The 16,814-nt window shown below is 35.2% G+C and overlaps 1 protein-coding gene across 1 annotated transcript in view; it reads left to right on the top strand.

The window, feature by feature from the left end:
• LOC145322031 (uncharacterized) overlaps positions 1-14,064 on the top strand; it is a 39,859-nt gene extending 25,795 nt beyond the window's left edge. The window contains exons 2-3 of the mRNA XM_080163778.1: positions 11,348-11,452; positions 13,663-14,064. Of these exons, the coding sequence (XP_080019904.1) occupies positions 11,348-11,452; positions 13,663-14,064 (507 nt within the window). The remainder of the gene's footprint in view (positions 1-11,347; positions 11,453-13,662) is intronic.
• Positions 14,065-16,814: the final 2,750 nt, after the last annotated feature.

The following is a 16,814-nucleotide window of genomic DNA, read 5'->3' as shown; positions in this document are numbered from 1 at the left end:
AAGGTTGGGGTTTTACAATAGTTTGGATACAATACATTTGTTAAATTTAACTTATCCTGGCTCGACTGGAGGTGCTGGGCATCTGGGTTCCCTCGGCTGGCAGGGGGTGCTGGATGGTGTATGGCTGGGCTCTCCCTACAGGCTGGTGGCGCTGGCTGGCTGGGGGTGACGGGTGTCACCCCTTCCTCTGGGACTGCTGGCTCGTTCCAGGATCCAGGTATCTCGGTGGCGGCGATGGTTGTCGCCCCAGGCACCAGGTGGGAGGCGCTGGATTGCTTGGGCGGCCCTCTATACTCCGGCAGATTACTCAGCATCAGCTTGCGATACTCGGCTGGAGCCGGCTGAGGGTCATCCTGGAGCCATCCTTGGGCTTGGTCGCCTCCTGGCACTTGCGGCTGCTCCATCGGGTCAACGGTTCAGCGGCGGAGCACAAAGTTATAAGGCAATAATATAAATGTCTATCACTTGCGGCTTTCTAGCCTAGCAGCCAACACTGTTTATCACTAGGTTGGTAGTTTAGTTACAAAGATATATCTTAGGTGTGCTTGTCACTAGTTTTATTCTGAGTTTTATAGAGTAGGCTGGTAGGGGTAGGTAGCTGTTGAGGGTCTGAACTGCTGTCAGGAACTGATTTTCCTTTATCACACTATAGATAGGAGGGAGAAGCTTGTAATTCTTTATTTTCTAAAAATACCTCTGTTGGATGCTATGGAGTAGCTCCGCTCCTGTGTGTGTGTGTGTGTGCGTGAAATCTCCTGTCCTTGCAGCGCGCTTACGCACCATCAAATCCGCGCACACAGGTAAAACGCGCACTTATCCCTCAACTCGCTCTCTCATTGGTCCGCTTTGTCCGTTGAATTTTATGATATTTCCCGAACTCCGTTGCGCGACCCGTAAATGGCGCTCTGTGTTCCCGGTCGCTAGCTCCACACCGTGGGCGGACTTAGTCAAGTGTGGGTAGGAGGGGGGAAGCGCGTGAGGGGACGGGGTAAATCCGTCCGTTCCCCCTGTGAGGAAGGGGGAGTGCTGTGGGTTTGAGGTAACTGTGTGATGAGGTAATGGTGCCCTTTCTCCTTAATCCTAGGCTTATTTGTTATGTCACCTTGATTGTATTTTCTTCAATGGAGAGTGGGCCCCTCCCTTTCCTCTGGAATAAGGGGTGTATTTTTGTTGTGCTGTAGGCTTGGGTGGTTAGATTGTTTATCAAGGCTTTGTTATATTACATCTAGATTCTATTTTTGGCCTTATCACAATACATAACAGATTTGCTTACCAAGCCTGTTCTATTTTTAGTTTTATCACAATACACAACAAATTGTTTGCCAATCCTTGCTCATAAATCTATTGTTTAGCCATCACACTAGGGTGGTAATCCCTACAATGTGATATAATATCTGCTTTTCTAGATGGGTGGCTGCGCTGTAGCCTCTCAGGATACTTGGAGTTGACGTAGTTTTCTCTGCTTTGGTACACTACACTCGTATGTTGGCTCGCAGCTCGCAGCTATTTGGCGTGTTTCAGCCTGTCGGCGGCAGGGAATGTCCCGTCCTACAGCGCCGTATATCCGAATCCGACTGTTGGCGGCAGGGAATGTCCCGTCCTGCGGCGCCACTGGTTCGAATCCTTGGCTTGTTTCAGTCTATCGGCGGCAGGGAATGTCCCGTCCTGCAGCGCCGTGTATCCGAATCCGGCTGATGGCGGCAGGGAATGTCCCGTCCTGCTAGCGCCGCTGGTTCGGATCCTGCTATCTTTTGCAGTAAATGTTGGCCTATTTTCAGCCGTTTGCACTTATTTGGCCTGTTTCAGCCAGTCCGCAGGCCTGTTTCAGCCCTTTGAGCGATCAATTCTCCGTTAGATGTCGGCGCTTCTCGCGGTTCTCCGTCAAGTTTCGCTGTTTCACTTCCACAGCTGCCGGATGCAGAGTTAGACCTTGCTGTCCAGGGTGGGTAATTCAGGTTGCTTGTGTCAGTTTTGCCAGTTTCACTGCTGGGAGTACCTTAGCCTCAGCTGCGCGTCTGCTCTACACTTGTGGTTTGCCGTAATCTCACACAGCTGTCACCAAAAGTTGTGGTATCCACCGAGGATAATGGCAGACACCAGAGTTCAATTATATTACGGCAGTGTGAACAGACGTGGACACCTTACTATAGAGAAGCTACGCTTCTCTAACAATCACTAAATAATAAACAACATCTATTTCAGTTGTCCCTTTATTGAAGGTCTAAGGATTACTAAAGCTATATACAACAAACAATAATTACACAGATAGGAATAAATAATCATAAATAAAAGCAATATAATACATATACAATAGTCAGTTTGGGCAATAATGATCCCCCATCCCTGAGAAGGGTGGGGGGAATTAACAATGCAGCTTAACCATAATAAGGCTGTCAGATTCAATCATTAATTTTAGGTATAGGGAGGGGGTCGGCAGACCCCTTCCCCAGGACTCGGGGGAGGGCCGTTGGCCCTTCCCCGAACCCCGGTCAGGGGTGCCATAGGCATGGCTCACGGTTGCCGAATACCACACAATGTCTATGGAAGACGAAGAAAGTCGCAATAATAAATTCTGACGCCATAAAAATTAGAGATGAAGAGAGGAGGAAAGGGAAAGAAAACACCCAAAAAAGAGATGGATAATCCCTCATTTTTATGACGTCACATGCTGATTTTTTGAGCGACTTTTTTCGTCTTCATGTCCATGGATAGATATCGTCATATTAGAGATATTCAAAATTTACTTTCTGCTTATATTTCTATAACTAGTGGCTTCTCCCCTAGATATGGTGGGTTGAACTAACCTAAATTTTCGCAGGTATGGCGGGGCGGGGATGGCAACCCATCACCCAATATATATTAAAACCTGCTTTGGTCGAATTTAAAACTTCACCGCAAATTGTAGAATGATGGATCCAGTCATTTAGTGACTTCTCCCCTAGACATGATGGGTTGAACTAACCTAAATTTTCTCAGGAATGAAGGCGGGGATGGCAACCCATCACCCAATATATATTAAAACCTGCTTTGGTCGAATGTAAAACTTCACCGAAAATTGTAGAATGATGGATTTAGTTATTTACGGACATGTATACATAGAGACAAACATCCTGTTGCTTTGGCATAAAGAATAAGTAGGGAATTTAGGAGAAATGTATGTGGTAATGTTGCTTTTAAAATATTGCTTAGATATATTGTTTTTAAAGCTTAAATTAGAGTTTTATTTTTTCTGTGTAAAATCTAAGATCTTCATAAAAATGGTCTATGTAAAATAAAATAAATGCCTAATTTCTGAGGAATTTTTATTTTTGCATCAGTAAAAAGGATTAAATTGCAATGTTATGATGGCTGAAAAATTAAGTTTTATACTTACAAGTATAGTAGCAACTCTATAAAAAAAATGTATATTTCAAACTATTTCATAAATTTTGTTTTTTGGTTTCATTTTGTATTGAGTTAAAGCCATACTAAAAAGTTTTGTTTGCTCTCAATGTCCACTCAACCAAATTAATTACCTAAATTAAAGAAGCTTTAAAAAAGTCTCAAGATGGTTTAAGGCTATTTTTCTATCTTTTCTTTATTTCTTCTATCGCTAATATGTCAATTTTTTATGGTTCATGTGTAATTATTTTCTGAACAGGGACGTCCAAGCTTTTTTTAGGGAAGTAAAATATGGAGTTTCAAAGCTTTCAGGGGGGTGATCACTCTAATACATTGACATCTATTCCATTGAATATATTTGTTCTTGTTTTGTTTGTATGGATGTCTATCTATAAGTTAAAGTCATCGTGAAATGACTTTATATTATTTTCAATGTGTCGTTTATTTGTGTCCATAAAAAATTCAAATAAAAATCTTGAATTTTTTTGTTCAGATATCTCTAATACTAAGTAGAATACTGTCTGTCTGAAGCCAAAGATCTCGGTAACTGGTGAACCGCTCTTATCTTGAGGGAATATACCTACCAGTCCTGTAGTAGTTTTAAGCTATTTCCATTGTTCAATTAATTAGATAGACTAATTTTAAACATTAAAATTGTTTCAAATCTGTAGTTATGTAAATTTTAAACATTAAAATTGTTTCAAATCTGTAGTTATGTAAAAACGCTTGAGCTGAAGTTTTTGCAAAGTACTGAGTTACAACCCAGGGGTCAAAATTAAAGATATAATTTTTTAAAAAATATTAAAATCAATTTAAAGATTTGAAGAATTTAAGTTTCATGGCTATAACAATCGAAATATTATTACTTGGATGTTGCAATAGATTTTCATGTACTTTGGTAATGTAATATTCGCAGCTGGCTAAAATAACGATACCTCCCATCCACCCACTTTACCTCATACCCAACCCTAGTAGATGAACGACTTAACAATAAATGAGGTCCATGTCAGCAACTAAATTGACGACAAATTTTATAGAAGTATATTACGTTTCAGTGAATTATTTATTAAAATTCCATTAAATCTTTCCTACTTCGCGAAACATATATGTTCTTAAGTTTTAAATAGAGAAGGTGTTCGCACAAACAACCCTAACGACAGACAGACGGATAGACAGACAGACAGACAGACACAAATATTTATAGAGTAGTTTTGGAAAAAAAAGCCGTGAGTAAATATTTACCAAAGCAAACGCTTGAAAAACAAATTTCTCACTTAAAATTTTAAAAATATTTGTTTTCTTTTAAAACCAACAAAAAAATATAAATTAAAATCTTTATCTTTGATGATACTAGTTTTATAACCACGCTATCTTATTTGTTGGCTTAAAAACTTTGGGTACTTCTAATAAATTGTTAATAACTAATAGTAATTAGTGAAGCTTCACTTAAATGGAGTACACCATCGGTTAAATACTAATTGTTATCTAAATCTTAAGCTATAGACAATAAAACAATACTTTTTTATATAATAGGATAAAAAGTAGTAGGATGTCTGTCTGTGTATCCTTTCATATATCACATAGTGGTGAAATGAATGGTCTAATAATCTTAAGAGATTAATTATTTACTTTGTTCTGCTTTTGGCAGCTGGTAAATTTTTTGGGGAAAGATGGCTTGTAAATGAAGTCATTATTGTCTTTAACTCCACTGGTGAAAACCCAGAGATCTAAAGGGATAAAACAATGGCCGATAAATTTACTTCCCCAATGATGATACACGAAATCACTTCTTCTAAAGATTGCAATTAGTGGTATAAACGTTTGGACACACAACTTAATGATCCAGTCAATCAAAATCCATTGAAAGTCCCCAAAGTTGTTATGCCAACAAATAAGAAAACGTTATTGTAAAAATTTGGGTATTAGCGTCATAAATAGACTGTTGTCCCCTCTCTATATGTAAAAACCACCAGTTATCATTGAATCAATCAAGCTTTGATTTGCCCTTTTCATTTTAACTTTTAAAGAAATCGATTTATGTAGCTATAAAAAGATTTTTTTCATATTATGTGTTTTATAACATCAAAAAATTATGTATCCGGTTCTTGCAACTTTTTATAAAGAAATAGGATTTAAGTAATTTTAAAAGTTAATTTTGTGTTTAGCATTAATTGAAAATTAAGTGTTTCCTACAGATAATTATTTTAATATAAGACAAGAATATGACATATCCTATGAAACTGAGTATCAAAAACATTAGCAAGCTTTGATATTCATTAAAAATTACTTATTATTATAGAAATTTATGATTAATAATGGCCAAAGTAGAACTGTTTACAAAAAAAAGTCAATTAAAAAACAAGGATCAAGAAAAAATATGTTTCATTATGCCATTTAAAAAGCAGTTAAAAATTTTAAAAACTTTGTGACAACTGTAAATTGCAAAGACACACAGAAAATTTTACAGTTTGTTTCTTTTCATTGTGATGTAGCTACTCTATAGGTCCGTATGTCCGTCTGTCCGACGAATTTTTAGACGAAAATGTAATATTATTGTAAGCAATTTGAAAGATTAATCCAAAAATCATATAGATTATTTTAAAACTTTTAATATTTTTAAAGCCAATTATCTGCCAAATACACGGGCCGACAAAACTAGTATTGGTTTCATGATTTCCATTTTTTTTTTTGTGAGAGATATTAATTGGTTTTAAAGTAATGTTGGAATAAGATTTAAAGCTTAAAAAACCCTAATTTTGATGTTAGAGATTTTTTAAACGACTTTATATTTAAATATATTTTGATATATTGTAGGAATTTGAATGTTATCATCAGGGATCTAAAGGGATAAACAGTGTCCGATAAATTGATGTACATCTCCAATGATGATACACTGAATTATTCCTTCTGTAGATTAAACTTAGTCGTTGAAACGTTTGAACACTCATTGTCCCCTCTCTCTCTCTGTTTATCATCCTTGTTTTGTTAAGTCTTATTTTTAAAAGCGAAGCTTTTCTATAATTAGTGTCGGTACGTTAAAAGCGAAGCTTTTCTATAATTAGGGTCGGTACGTTAAAAGCGAAGCTTTTCTATAATTAGGGTCGGTCCCTTAAAAGCGAAGCTTTTCTATAATTAAGGTCCGTACGTCCGTAACGGATAGCTTTTTTCGTTAATTTAGGCATGTTAGAATTGTCCTATCGATTTCAAACTTTGTATGGTGATTCCTGCAGTAATTAGGTACGATTTAGAAAGCGTAGCAACTCTATAATCATTACAAAAATGTCCGTACGTCCATTTCAAACATGTTGATTTTTTAACTTTTTTAACATCAAATTTTTATATGATCTAATTATCCGATTGATCTGATTTTTTGTATGCTGATTCCTGGGACAACAAAGTACATTATTATAAGCGAAGCAACTCTAAAATTAAGTCCTAAAAATGTAAGTATTTCCATAAACAGTATTCTATATCAAGCAGTTTTTCAACAAATTTACTTACAATTTTGCTTCGACTCTCATACAAATTTATATGCTGATTATTCAGCTCTGACACTATACAAGTATTAATGTCCGTTTGTCCTACCGTTCCAGTACTTCGCTTTTATGGATGTTGTCATCCTTGTTATTTAATGAGTTACTACACAGATCAACAAAAGAATTATAGTATAGCAACATTAATAATGTCATTCAAAGTTCAACAAGTAAAATGGCGTCCAAAATAGTTATTATAGACAGCTTTCAGCGATTATTAAAATAAATAAAATATAAGATTAAAACCAGTTTTGTCAGCCCCAATGTGCCGAAGGTCCGGCATAACAATCTAAAGTCTAAAAACCATGCAATTAAAGGAATATTAATTAGAGCCATAGAATTTAACACAAAACCTATTTTTTGTATATCATTCCCTTAACTATATGGTAAAATTAAAAAAAAATTCAATATGAGTAAATTACTTTTATAATTTTTTCTTTAATTGATCAGTTAATTTCGTCTTCTAATGTCTTGGTAATAAATAAAAAATATACGTGAATACTATGAAAGGGAAAAAATTGTCGTCAATTAAAGTTGCTAACATGGATATCATTTATTGGCCAATTATTTCAACCATGGAGGGAATGGGGTAAAGTGGGTAAATCGCTATTTTTGCCAGCTACAAGTTTCACTATTAGAGTACATGATAATCTGGTGTAAGCTCCAAGAAATAATAAATCCATTGTCTTGGTAATTACTTTATATAAATTGCAATTGTTAATTATAAATTGGATGCCTTAACTGTACACACAGACAAATCTAAAAAAATGCCATACAAAAATAATTGCACCTTAGATAAATGGATAATTAAATGTGTGTAAAATTTGTATTATAAAAAAGTTGTAAGCACCCCTAGAGGCCAATAGCATCATCTGTGGTGGGTGTTGGGGAGTCCAACGCCTCATATTCATATTTTACAAATATACATTTTTTTTTAAATCTTGGGTGGGGAGAGGTTTGAAGGTCATTTTTTCAGGAGCTATTTTTATGTAAAGCTACACTGCAAAGGAGAACCAGATCGTTTTGATCATTCGGTACAAACAGATAGATTCACAGTTAATTTGTTTATGTCTGACTGTCTCTGTCCATCTGTAACTGTCACAGCGGCTTTTTTCCATCATGGCTTCGTAACCAATTTATATCCGCTGGATTAGGACCGGTTCTCAGCCATGCTGAAAAATATTGTATAGCATCATATTACAAACAATTTGCCATGAATATTGAAATAAATATCATAAAAATTAATACCCGATTTGTTAGCCCAGACCTTATGTCTCTCGGGGCTAACAAAACTGGTTTTATATAATAATTTAAATAATCTTTTTATTTTAATATCCGTGGAAAGGCATCTATTATACAATGCAATAAATAACTATTCCTTAATCCACAAACACCTACATACACACACACACAATCTTAATTGTTTCTCACAGATTTAATGTAGTTAATAATAGTAGTTTTTATTGCTTTTATATTGCAAACTTTTTGGAGCGGGTCTAATATAGTGTTCTGGTCGTTAAAATGCACCATTTTAATGGATATATAATATACGTGGATATTATGACAGGGAAAAAATTGTCGTCTACTCTTTTTATAGGTCAGTTCGTTCATCCTGTAGGAGGGGAGGGGATTGGATGAAGTTTGTTGTTATTTTATACTGCTGCGAGTTTCACTTTATTAGAGAGGATTAAAACCTGGTGTAAGATCCAAGTAATAATACATCCATAACCATTTTATGTTTTGTATTAATACCAGCTGCGTAGCTAGTCTATAACTAATGTTTTACATCAATGAATATTTTACTACTAGGATGTTAAACCAGATTTTATGTTCTCTAATTAGTAAAAACCCACAGCAGGCTAAAATGATGATACCCCCTATCAACCACATTTACCCAATACTCTACCCTCCTAATGGAAGAACGAACTGACCAATAAATGAGTTCCATGTTATCAACCTAAAATTGACGACAATTTTACCCTGTTACAAAATCTTCGTATATTAAATATACATTTTTACATCCTTTCCATCACTATAAGAAAAGATTTATTATTCTATGAATCAAAACAAGTAACATAAATTGACTGGTTATTATAAACTTTTAACCGATATGGTTCTCCTTCATGGTTATGCTTCTAATGTGTCCACTGAACTTATTGAGTTCTCCATTTTAGGGAAGCTTCTTATGAGTCATGGGATGGTTAAAGGGGCTGTCCTATTTCTGGATTATAGTCTTAAAATGGTTATAGGCAATATTACTGCCCACTTCCTTCAACAAGATCCTATATGTTAGGGGCACAGCCTCTAGTTTGAAATAATGCATACAATTATACTAATTGATTCAAGATCCATTAGCATCAGAGATTGTACAGATATTGCCCAAAAATCATACGGAAATAATTAGAAAATTGCGTTGCTAAAAAGCTAAAAGCGGAAGATTGTTACAAAGTGAAGCAACAAAAAAAGATTTTCTATCTTATTTTTTTGTATTGTCATCAACTTAAATTGAAGGATAATCGTATCCATAAGTAGTGCTGAAATATAGGAAGGACAGGGGAATGGGCTGTTCATTTCAATAGTTCCCAAAGTTTTATAATTATGTTTTCATATTCGTTGGCTTAACCACTTTTGGGGCTTTCAGTGAGTTTTTATTGGTTGGATTATTAAGTTGAGTGTCCAAACGTTTCAACAGCTAACTGTAATCTACAGAAGGGTTAATTTTTATTTGGAATGTACATCAATTTATGGCCATTGTCTTATCCCTGGCAGCAATTAAAAGCTTACAAAAATTTTACAGAAATACATATATATAGGAAAGAAGAAATTAGCACAATAGCCAAATTAAATTGATTATAATAGTATCAATTGTCAATAAATCGCTGAATATGACATTTCCGTGATAACCCATCTAATATTTTTCAATTTATGTTATAATGTTTATCAAATAAATACGCTATACAACGGATAGACTGACGTACAGACCAATACTAGATGTAGATTAGCCACGCTACGAACAAATATCACTTAAAAAGATGTGTTTAATGTAAGTACAATGGTTAAGGTCGAAAGTAGGAGGAGGGATGATTTGGGGTTTCTTTTTAGGAAATATTTTCTTATTTTTGGGATCTTATTTTGACAACAAATTACAAAACAAGGAAGACATTCATAGTATTTATAAAAAGCGAAGCTCAACAAATGAGACAACAGTAATGTATGATCATAGAAAATGATCCGGTGGATAGGAACCGGTTCTCATCCATACGAAAAAACTATGTCTAGCATCGTATTATATCCAGCTTTCTACGAATATAAAAATGCCCAATCATAAGATTAAAACCAGTTTTTTAGCCCGTGCCTTCGGCACCTCGGGCCTAAAAAAACTGGTTTTAATCTTATAATTGTACATTCTATTTCCGCGGAAAGCCGTTTATAATACGATGCGAGAAATACCTATTAATACAATTCTTAAGACGTATAAGATACACGTTTTGTTTGTGCATAATCCACCTAGGAATCAGCATTTCAAAAATTTATAAAGATATAATAGCTAATATAGATGATACAGATGATACACTTTAAAATATTATACCTTATTTTCCGGGAAATCATTGTTCACTTTAATTTAATTAAATCATGTTTAAATTTACAATAATAGCTAATAGTTAGGATATCTGTACTCTATTATAGAGAAACTTTGCTTCCAAACAAATATCTATATTTTGTATAAACAAGACTGTACAAAATATCATCAGTTCAAATCTTTTAATCAAAAACAAATTATAAGCCTTTGCTGGGAGAATCAGACCTCCGGGCATTAAATTTGTTTTTCACTGTATAGTTTTTTTTTAACATTATAATACAGAAAAGGTACAAACATTATAAAACATTATGTTCTTGCAACTTATAAGAAAAGACTTATGGAAGGTTTACTTAAGAAATAACAAAGTCAATATTCAATTTTATTTTTTTATTATAGCTATTTTGTCTAAATCATTTTATTCATATTGTACACAAATTGAAACTAAACTTGAAATTCAGTAAAACTAAAGAGCACTGATCAACAAACACATTTTACGGAAATCTAGCTATGTTTTCCTAGTTACATTTATTATTGAACGAGGAAATGGATGCTGTACATATTGGTGCAAAAAATGGGGACAATTTTTAAATTGATTTGACGGGGCTGTTTATTTACGTCACAAGTGAGGGGAAAGAAAAGGGAAGGAGGAAAGAAACCACCTAGAAAAGAGATGGGGGTATGACGTCACACGCCAAAACAATTTGAAATTTGTCCCCATTTTTTGCACCAATACGTACAGCATCGAGGAAATGGTTGTAGGACAAGTTGTATACTTTTACTATAGCTAATTTCAAACACGTTTATTCTATTACCAAGCATTTTTTTAACAAATGAAATAATTGATTTTATTTAGGTGTCCTTGTCCCTTGGAACACCTCTGGATGATGATCCCCTAGCCACCCTGGCCAAGCTGGTCAAACAAAAGAACTTGGAAATGACCACTCTGGCTCCTAAACAGGTAAATATGGTCACTTTGACCCCTAAACAGTTGAAAATGATTAAAAGAACTTGGAAATTAAAATTCTTGACAATTAAACAGGTAGTATGACTCCTGGCCACCCTGGCCAAATTGGTCAAACAAAAGAATTTGGAAATGACAACTCTGGCTCCTAAACAGGTAAAGATGACCTTTAAACAGGATGATTAGAATTACCTGGAAATGACCACGCTGGCCCCTAAGCAGGTAAAGATGACCACTTTGACTGCTAAAAGGTAAAAATGGCCACTCTGACATCTAAATAGGTAAAGATGGTCCCTTTAATTATCTTAAAATAACCTCTAGCCCCCTAGATATAAAAGTTGACCTGGGTCAAAGCTGGTCAAACACAAAAACCATGAAATGACCATTCTAGTCCCTTACGGGTAAATATGATTACTCTGACCCATAAAACCTCAGGGCACGCAGTCTAAACTCAAAATAATAAACTGACCAAGCTATAATTGCTTGATTCACTTCACTAACGAGATGCGATTGATAATGAAGATTTTTTTCTTTGAAATATATTTCGTTATGAAGCAGCAGTAGTTACTAATTTATAAATGCTATGGTTGAGATAGATTTATAACTGTTAAAAGTGTCAAAATAAAAAAAAACTCTGAATGTGGTTAAACGGAGATTTTAACAAACACCTATCTTAGAAATAAAATTAGTGAAGCCTACCTTCCCTTTTTTATGACGAGTTTGTCTTTTATCCCCCCCCCCCACTCACCCCCGCCCCCCTTTTTTTCTGTGCACGCGACTATATCTGTACTTTTGCAATCTATAATACAAAGTAGAACGATGTCTGTCTGTTTGTTTGTTTGTTTGTCTGTCTGTCTGTTTGTTTGTTTGTAGCGAAGGATCTCGCTAACCACTGAACCGATCGGGTTCTCCTTAACAGGGTAGATTCTCATATGTCCCTGGAAGGTTTATAACTATTTTGGGGGAGGGTACCACCACCCTCCCTAGAGAAATTAAATTTTTTTAAAATTTCTCAATTTTAGAAAGAGAGTTCAACGAAAAACAAACATCAAACGTAATTTTTTTTTACTTTTTCTTTTAAAATCTAAAATAAGAAATTGAATTACTAAATTCGACTCTCTCCTCCTCAAGTGCCCCTAGAGGCCTCTAGGGGCGTAGCCGCTAGTCCTTGTAATAAAGTAACAGGATGTTTGTGTGTCTGTGTGTTTGTTTTTACCGAAGGATCTCGCTAACCGCTGAACCGATCGGGTTCTCCTTAACAGGGAAGATCCCGGGAAGGTTTATAACTATTTTGGGGGAGGGTACCACCGCCCTCCCAAGAGAAATGACAAAAAAATGAAGTTTTTTTTTAATATTCGGGAGACTTCAACGTAACATAAAGAGGTATCCGTAACATAAAGAATTATCGTAGAGACTTTAACAAACAAAAACATTTAAAGTGCCACTAGAGGCCTCTAGGGGCGTATCAGCTAGTATTATATATAGCAAGTTACAAATTATCAGTAGGATTTAAAAGCTTTTAAAATTGATGAGGTTTGCAAACCCCTGGGCAAATTCCTTTGCATGCAACATCATTTTTCATACATACTCAAATTTATCTTAATTCTAACCAAAGAATTATTCATTCTTACACGGAGTAATAGTAGGTAAGGTAAGCCTAAGAATTAGTTAATTTTTCATTTATTTTTTGTAGCGGGACAAAGTGTCTCAAAATTCAGCCATGTGACGTCATAAAAATGATTGAGGTGAGAGGAGAAGTGGGAAAGAAAATCCCTAAAAAAAAAGATGGATATTCTCACATTTTTATGACGTCACATGGCTGATTTTTGTTATAATATTGCATTTGTTTCAAAATCTCGGTAATGATTATTATTTTGTCTACAGATGTAAATTACTCAAATCATGTAAAAAGCCTTAATAATGTCGAACAATAACAATTTTCAAACAAAGATAGTAAAGGGGGTTTTAGGTGTCAAGAGGGCAAAAAATAAAAATTGATACTTTTTAGATTGGTGATTTCCATCATATCGCACCTGGACCAATAAGAAACATTTTATGATTAAAGTTAGGTTAGAGACAGAGTCATTTTTAGGTATAGGGATTAGAATTATTTTTCCTTAAAATATTTTTGAAAGTTGACTGGAAGTCGGTGTTCTATTTAAAGGTATGTAAGAAAAAACCCTAATTATAATCATTTTATTTTTCAGGTAGACACCAAGAGATCAGGAAAAGGGGATGGATACATTGAAAAGGATGATGTACCTCCACTGGGCTACATCCCAAAAACCCCAAACCGACTATCCTCATACCGGGCGTTGCGCTCTAAGAACCCACCAGACAATCAACTGCAATGGCTGGAAAAATTAAGAAATGAAACATCAAGCATTAGGCCAGCTTTTCAGAATAGCGTTAGTAGTGATAAATCCCCAACAAGGATAAGATTACAAAGGGTAAGGGGGAAACAAGATAATGAAAGAGTACAAACTACAACCACTGAAAGGTCTTCATACACCAGAGGCATAACCACTGAACCGACCACAAGTCCCATAAAAATCCAGTCTGTTAGGGTAACTGAACAATCAACGTATACGCCCCAAAGGAACACTTGATTCTATTTATTGATTTAGATGCTAACAAATTATGGTTTAGGTTTCGTGATTTTTTATTTGTTCCTCAAAATTTCTCTCCCTCTCTTTTTAAAGACTACTGAAACATCTGATCTGTAACTTCACTTGTCTGTCTGTCTGTCAAGAAATTTTATTACTTTTTCACTTTTAACCCTTAAAAGTCTGACCTCTTTTTACACCTTAATCTCCACCTCTTTACTTACCGGCTTCTATTATAGCTAGAGATGTGCATGTGTTTAATAAAGAATTTCCTACTATAAGTCAGTCAAAATTATATTTTGCTTCCTCTTCCTTTTATTTAACAGCCAGTGTTTTTAACATTAACCCCCCGACCGTTAAGGGTTAATGGATGTTGTCATCCTTGTAATCTAAAAGCTATTACTTCCCTTAATAATGAGAAAAAATAGTCAAGTGTATAAAAAAATTCAGATATATCACCCAACCAACAAAGCAGTCTTGGTATGATACAACACCACAGCCACCGCAACAACAAACAACAACACAACCAGCTATTTCTGAAGTATTTAGGATTCCAACAAAGCCCACATCAAAAGACAGCTCGAAATTTAAGATAAAAACAGTTAGATTGTCTGGGAAATTAAAGAAACCAAAGAAAGAATTTGTTAAAGAGATAGTCACTACTACTAAAAGTTCTATTGAGGTATATTATTATGTGTAGAATTTCTATAAGCGTTTTTGTGAACCTAGTAAAAGTGTCTGACTCTGATCATGACGTAAAAAAATTAACCAATGAGAGGCCACTATAAATTTTACAATTGGTCAATTACAGTGTATTGTATACTGGCCTCTCATTTGCTAATTTTTTTACGTCATAATCAGAGTCAGACACTTTTACTAGGATCGTTTTTGTTGGCTACCTACTAGGGCCGATTCATTCCTTTTACTAGCCCCTATGCCCATAGAGGCCTAATGAAGCACGTGAGGCAATGGGGGGTAGTTACCACATATTTTCCATTTTAGTTTTTTTTTAAAAAGGGGGAAAAATGGGAGGTGGGGTCTAACTTACTAGGGGCGATTTCTCTTTGGAGAGGTGTAGTGTCCAAATAGTTATGAACATTTTCAGAACCCATGAAAAAGTAACTACACCGTAAAGAAGAACCATATCGGTTTAGCGGATGTTGATCCGTCTCAAACTTTGAACCCATCATATTACCCCGTAATTTTTTGAAATTATGTTAGATTAACCCCCCACAAACCTTTGAGACCCCTCATTTTAGCCCCGTCAATATAAAGCTTGGGCGTCCTTGGTATAAAGTTTCGTTTATATTTAATAAATGTAATGCTAAGGAGATAATGTTTCAGTTTATATGTACAAGAGTTTCATAAATTATTATTTGCAATAATTTGGTTGACATTTTGGAAACACTCTAGTTCACGAAAATCTACAGAAATTCAAAAAAAGATTAATTAATTTTCTTTACACAGTAAATTAATTTATACGAATAATTAATTTAATTTGCAAACTTTTCATAAATTTCTAAAGAATATAAAATTTTAATACTGAAAAAGAATGACATTTTTCTTATTTATTACACAATGTTGCAAATTAACATTATTAGATGCTAAGCTTAGAACACAATTACTAATCATTCTAGGAATCGCCAATGATAATTTGACAAACCTTATTTTAATAAGTATAAAAAGAAACAAAATTGGAATCTTCGTGCAAGGTTTTGGATTGATAAATCGACTTTAAAGACTGACGAACTGTAAATGTAAAAAACTTAGTTACCCCCCCCCCCCCCCCCTAGATATACCACACTTTTCTGGGATCTTGCTGTGTCAAGTATCAACTGTTGGGAATATCAAAGGATGACTCCATGAAAAATTTGAGCCGGATCCGGCCAAAACCGGCCGTGAATTTTATGAAAAACCGTTTTTTTCCGGTTTTTAGGGGGTATCTGTAAATCGATTCAGCTGGAGCAAAACCGGTTAGAGGTACAAAAAAATTTACTTCACATGAAATTTAGCCAATGCAATTGCCTACAAAAATATACTTCATCATCAACTTGATTGGACAACTCTTTCCCCTCCTAAATGTCCATTAAAACCTCAGAAACGGCAAAAATCGCCAAAAATCACGCCTTCGGCGGCAAATAACGACTAAACGGTCAGCCGGAGGCGAATGAAACATAAATAAAGAAATGTTTGCCTCAAAAAGTTGTTCAACGTCAAAGAGATGCTTGAAGTCTCTAAAACGACTCCTTCCCCTCCTTTAAGGGGAAAAACTGAAAAAACGTGATTTTCAAAAGTATGCCCACTTCGTGGGTGTGGGGGGCACTGAACCCGTCACCCCAGGGTCACCAAATATAAAGTCTAGGCGGCCCACAATGCTGAATTTTCACCAAGTGAAAGTCTTGTGTCATTATCTCTTATGAGAAAAAAGTTATTAATTAATTAAAATTTCAAATTGTGATTTTTTGATGGATTTCTTTGATGAAATGACAGGCTGGTCAATTTTTAGGCCATTTTTTGCTGTTTTCGGCCAGCCACGCCCAAACGGTTTGAGATAATCTCACGGGACCTTTTGCCCGACCTAAGCCTGGTTATTAGTAAGGTCTAAGAAAAAAAAATCCCGGATTGGATGAAGCACGACGTCGCTGCGCGCCGTCAAAAATCGCTAGTCGGCTCATTTTGCCCCCTCAAACCCTCACTTCGTGCCATTTTTCTGTGTAAAGATTATAATTATAATCTTTTGCGTAAGTCTGTTT

This window comes from Acartia tonsa, chromosome 6, assembly GCF_053477335.1.
Source record: "Acartia tonsa isolate MP-2025a chromosome 6, ASM5347733v1, whole genome shotgun sequence".
NCBI lineage: Eukaryota > Metazoa > Arthropoda > Copepoda > Calanoida > Acartiidae > Acartia > Acartia tonsa.
Note: the sequence above shows the minus strand (reverse complement) of the source record. Positions and strands in the feature narration are given on the sequence as shown.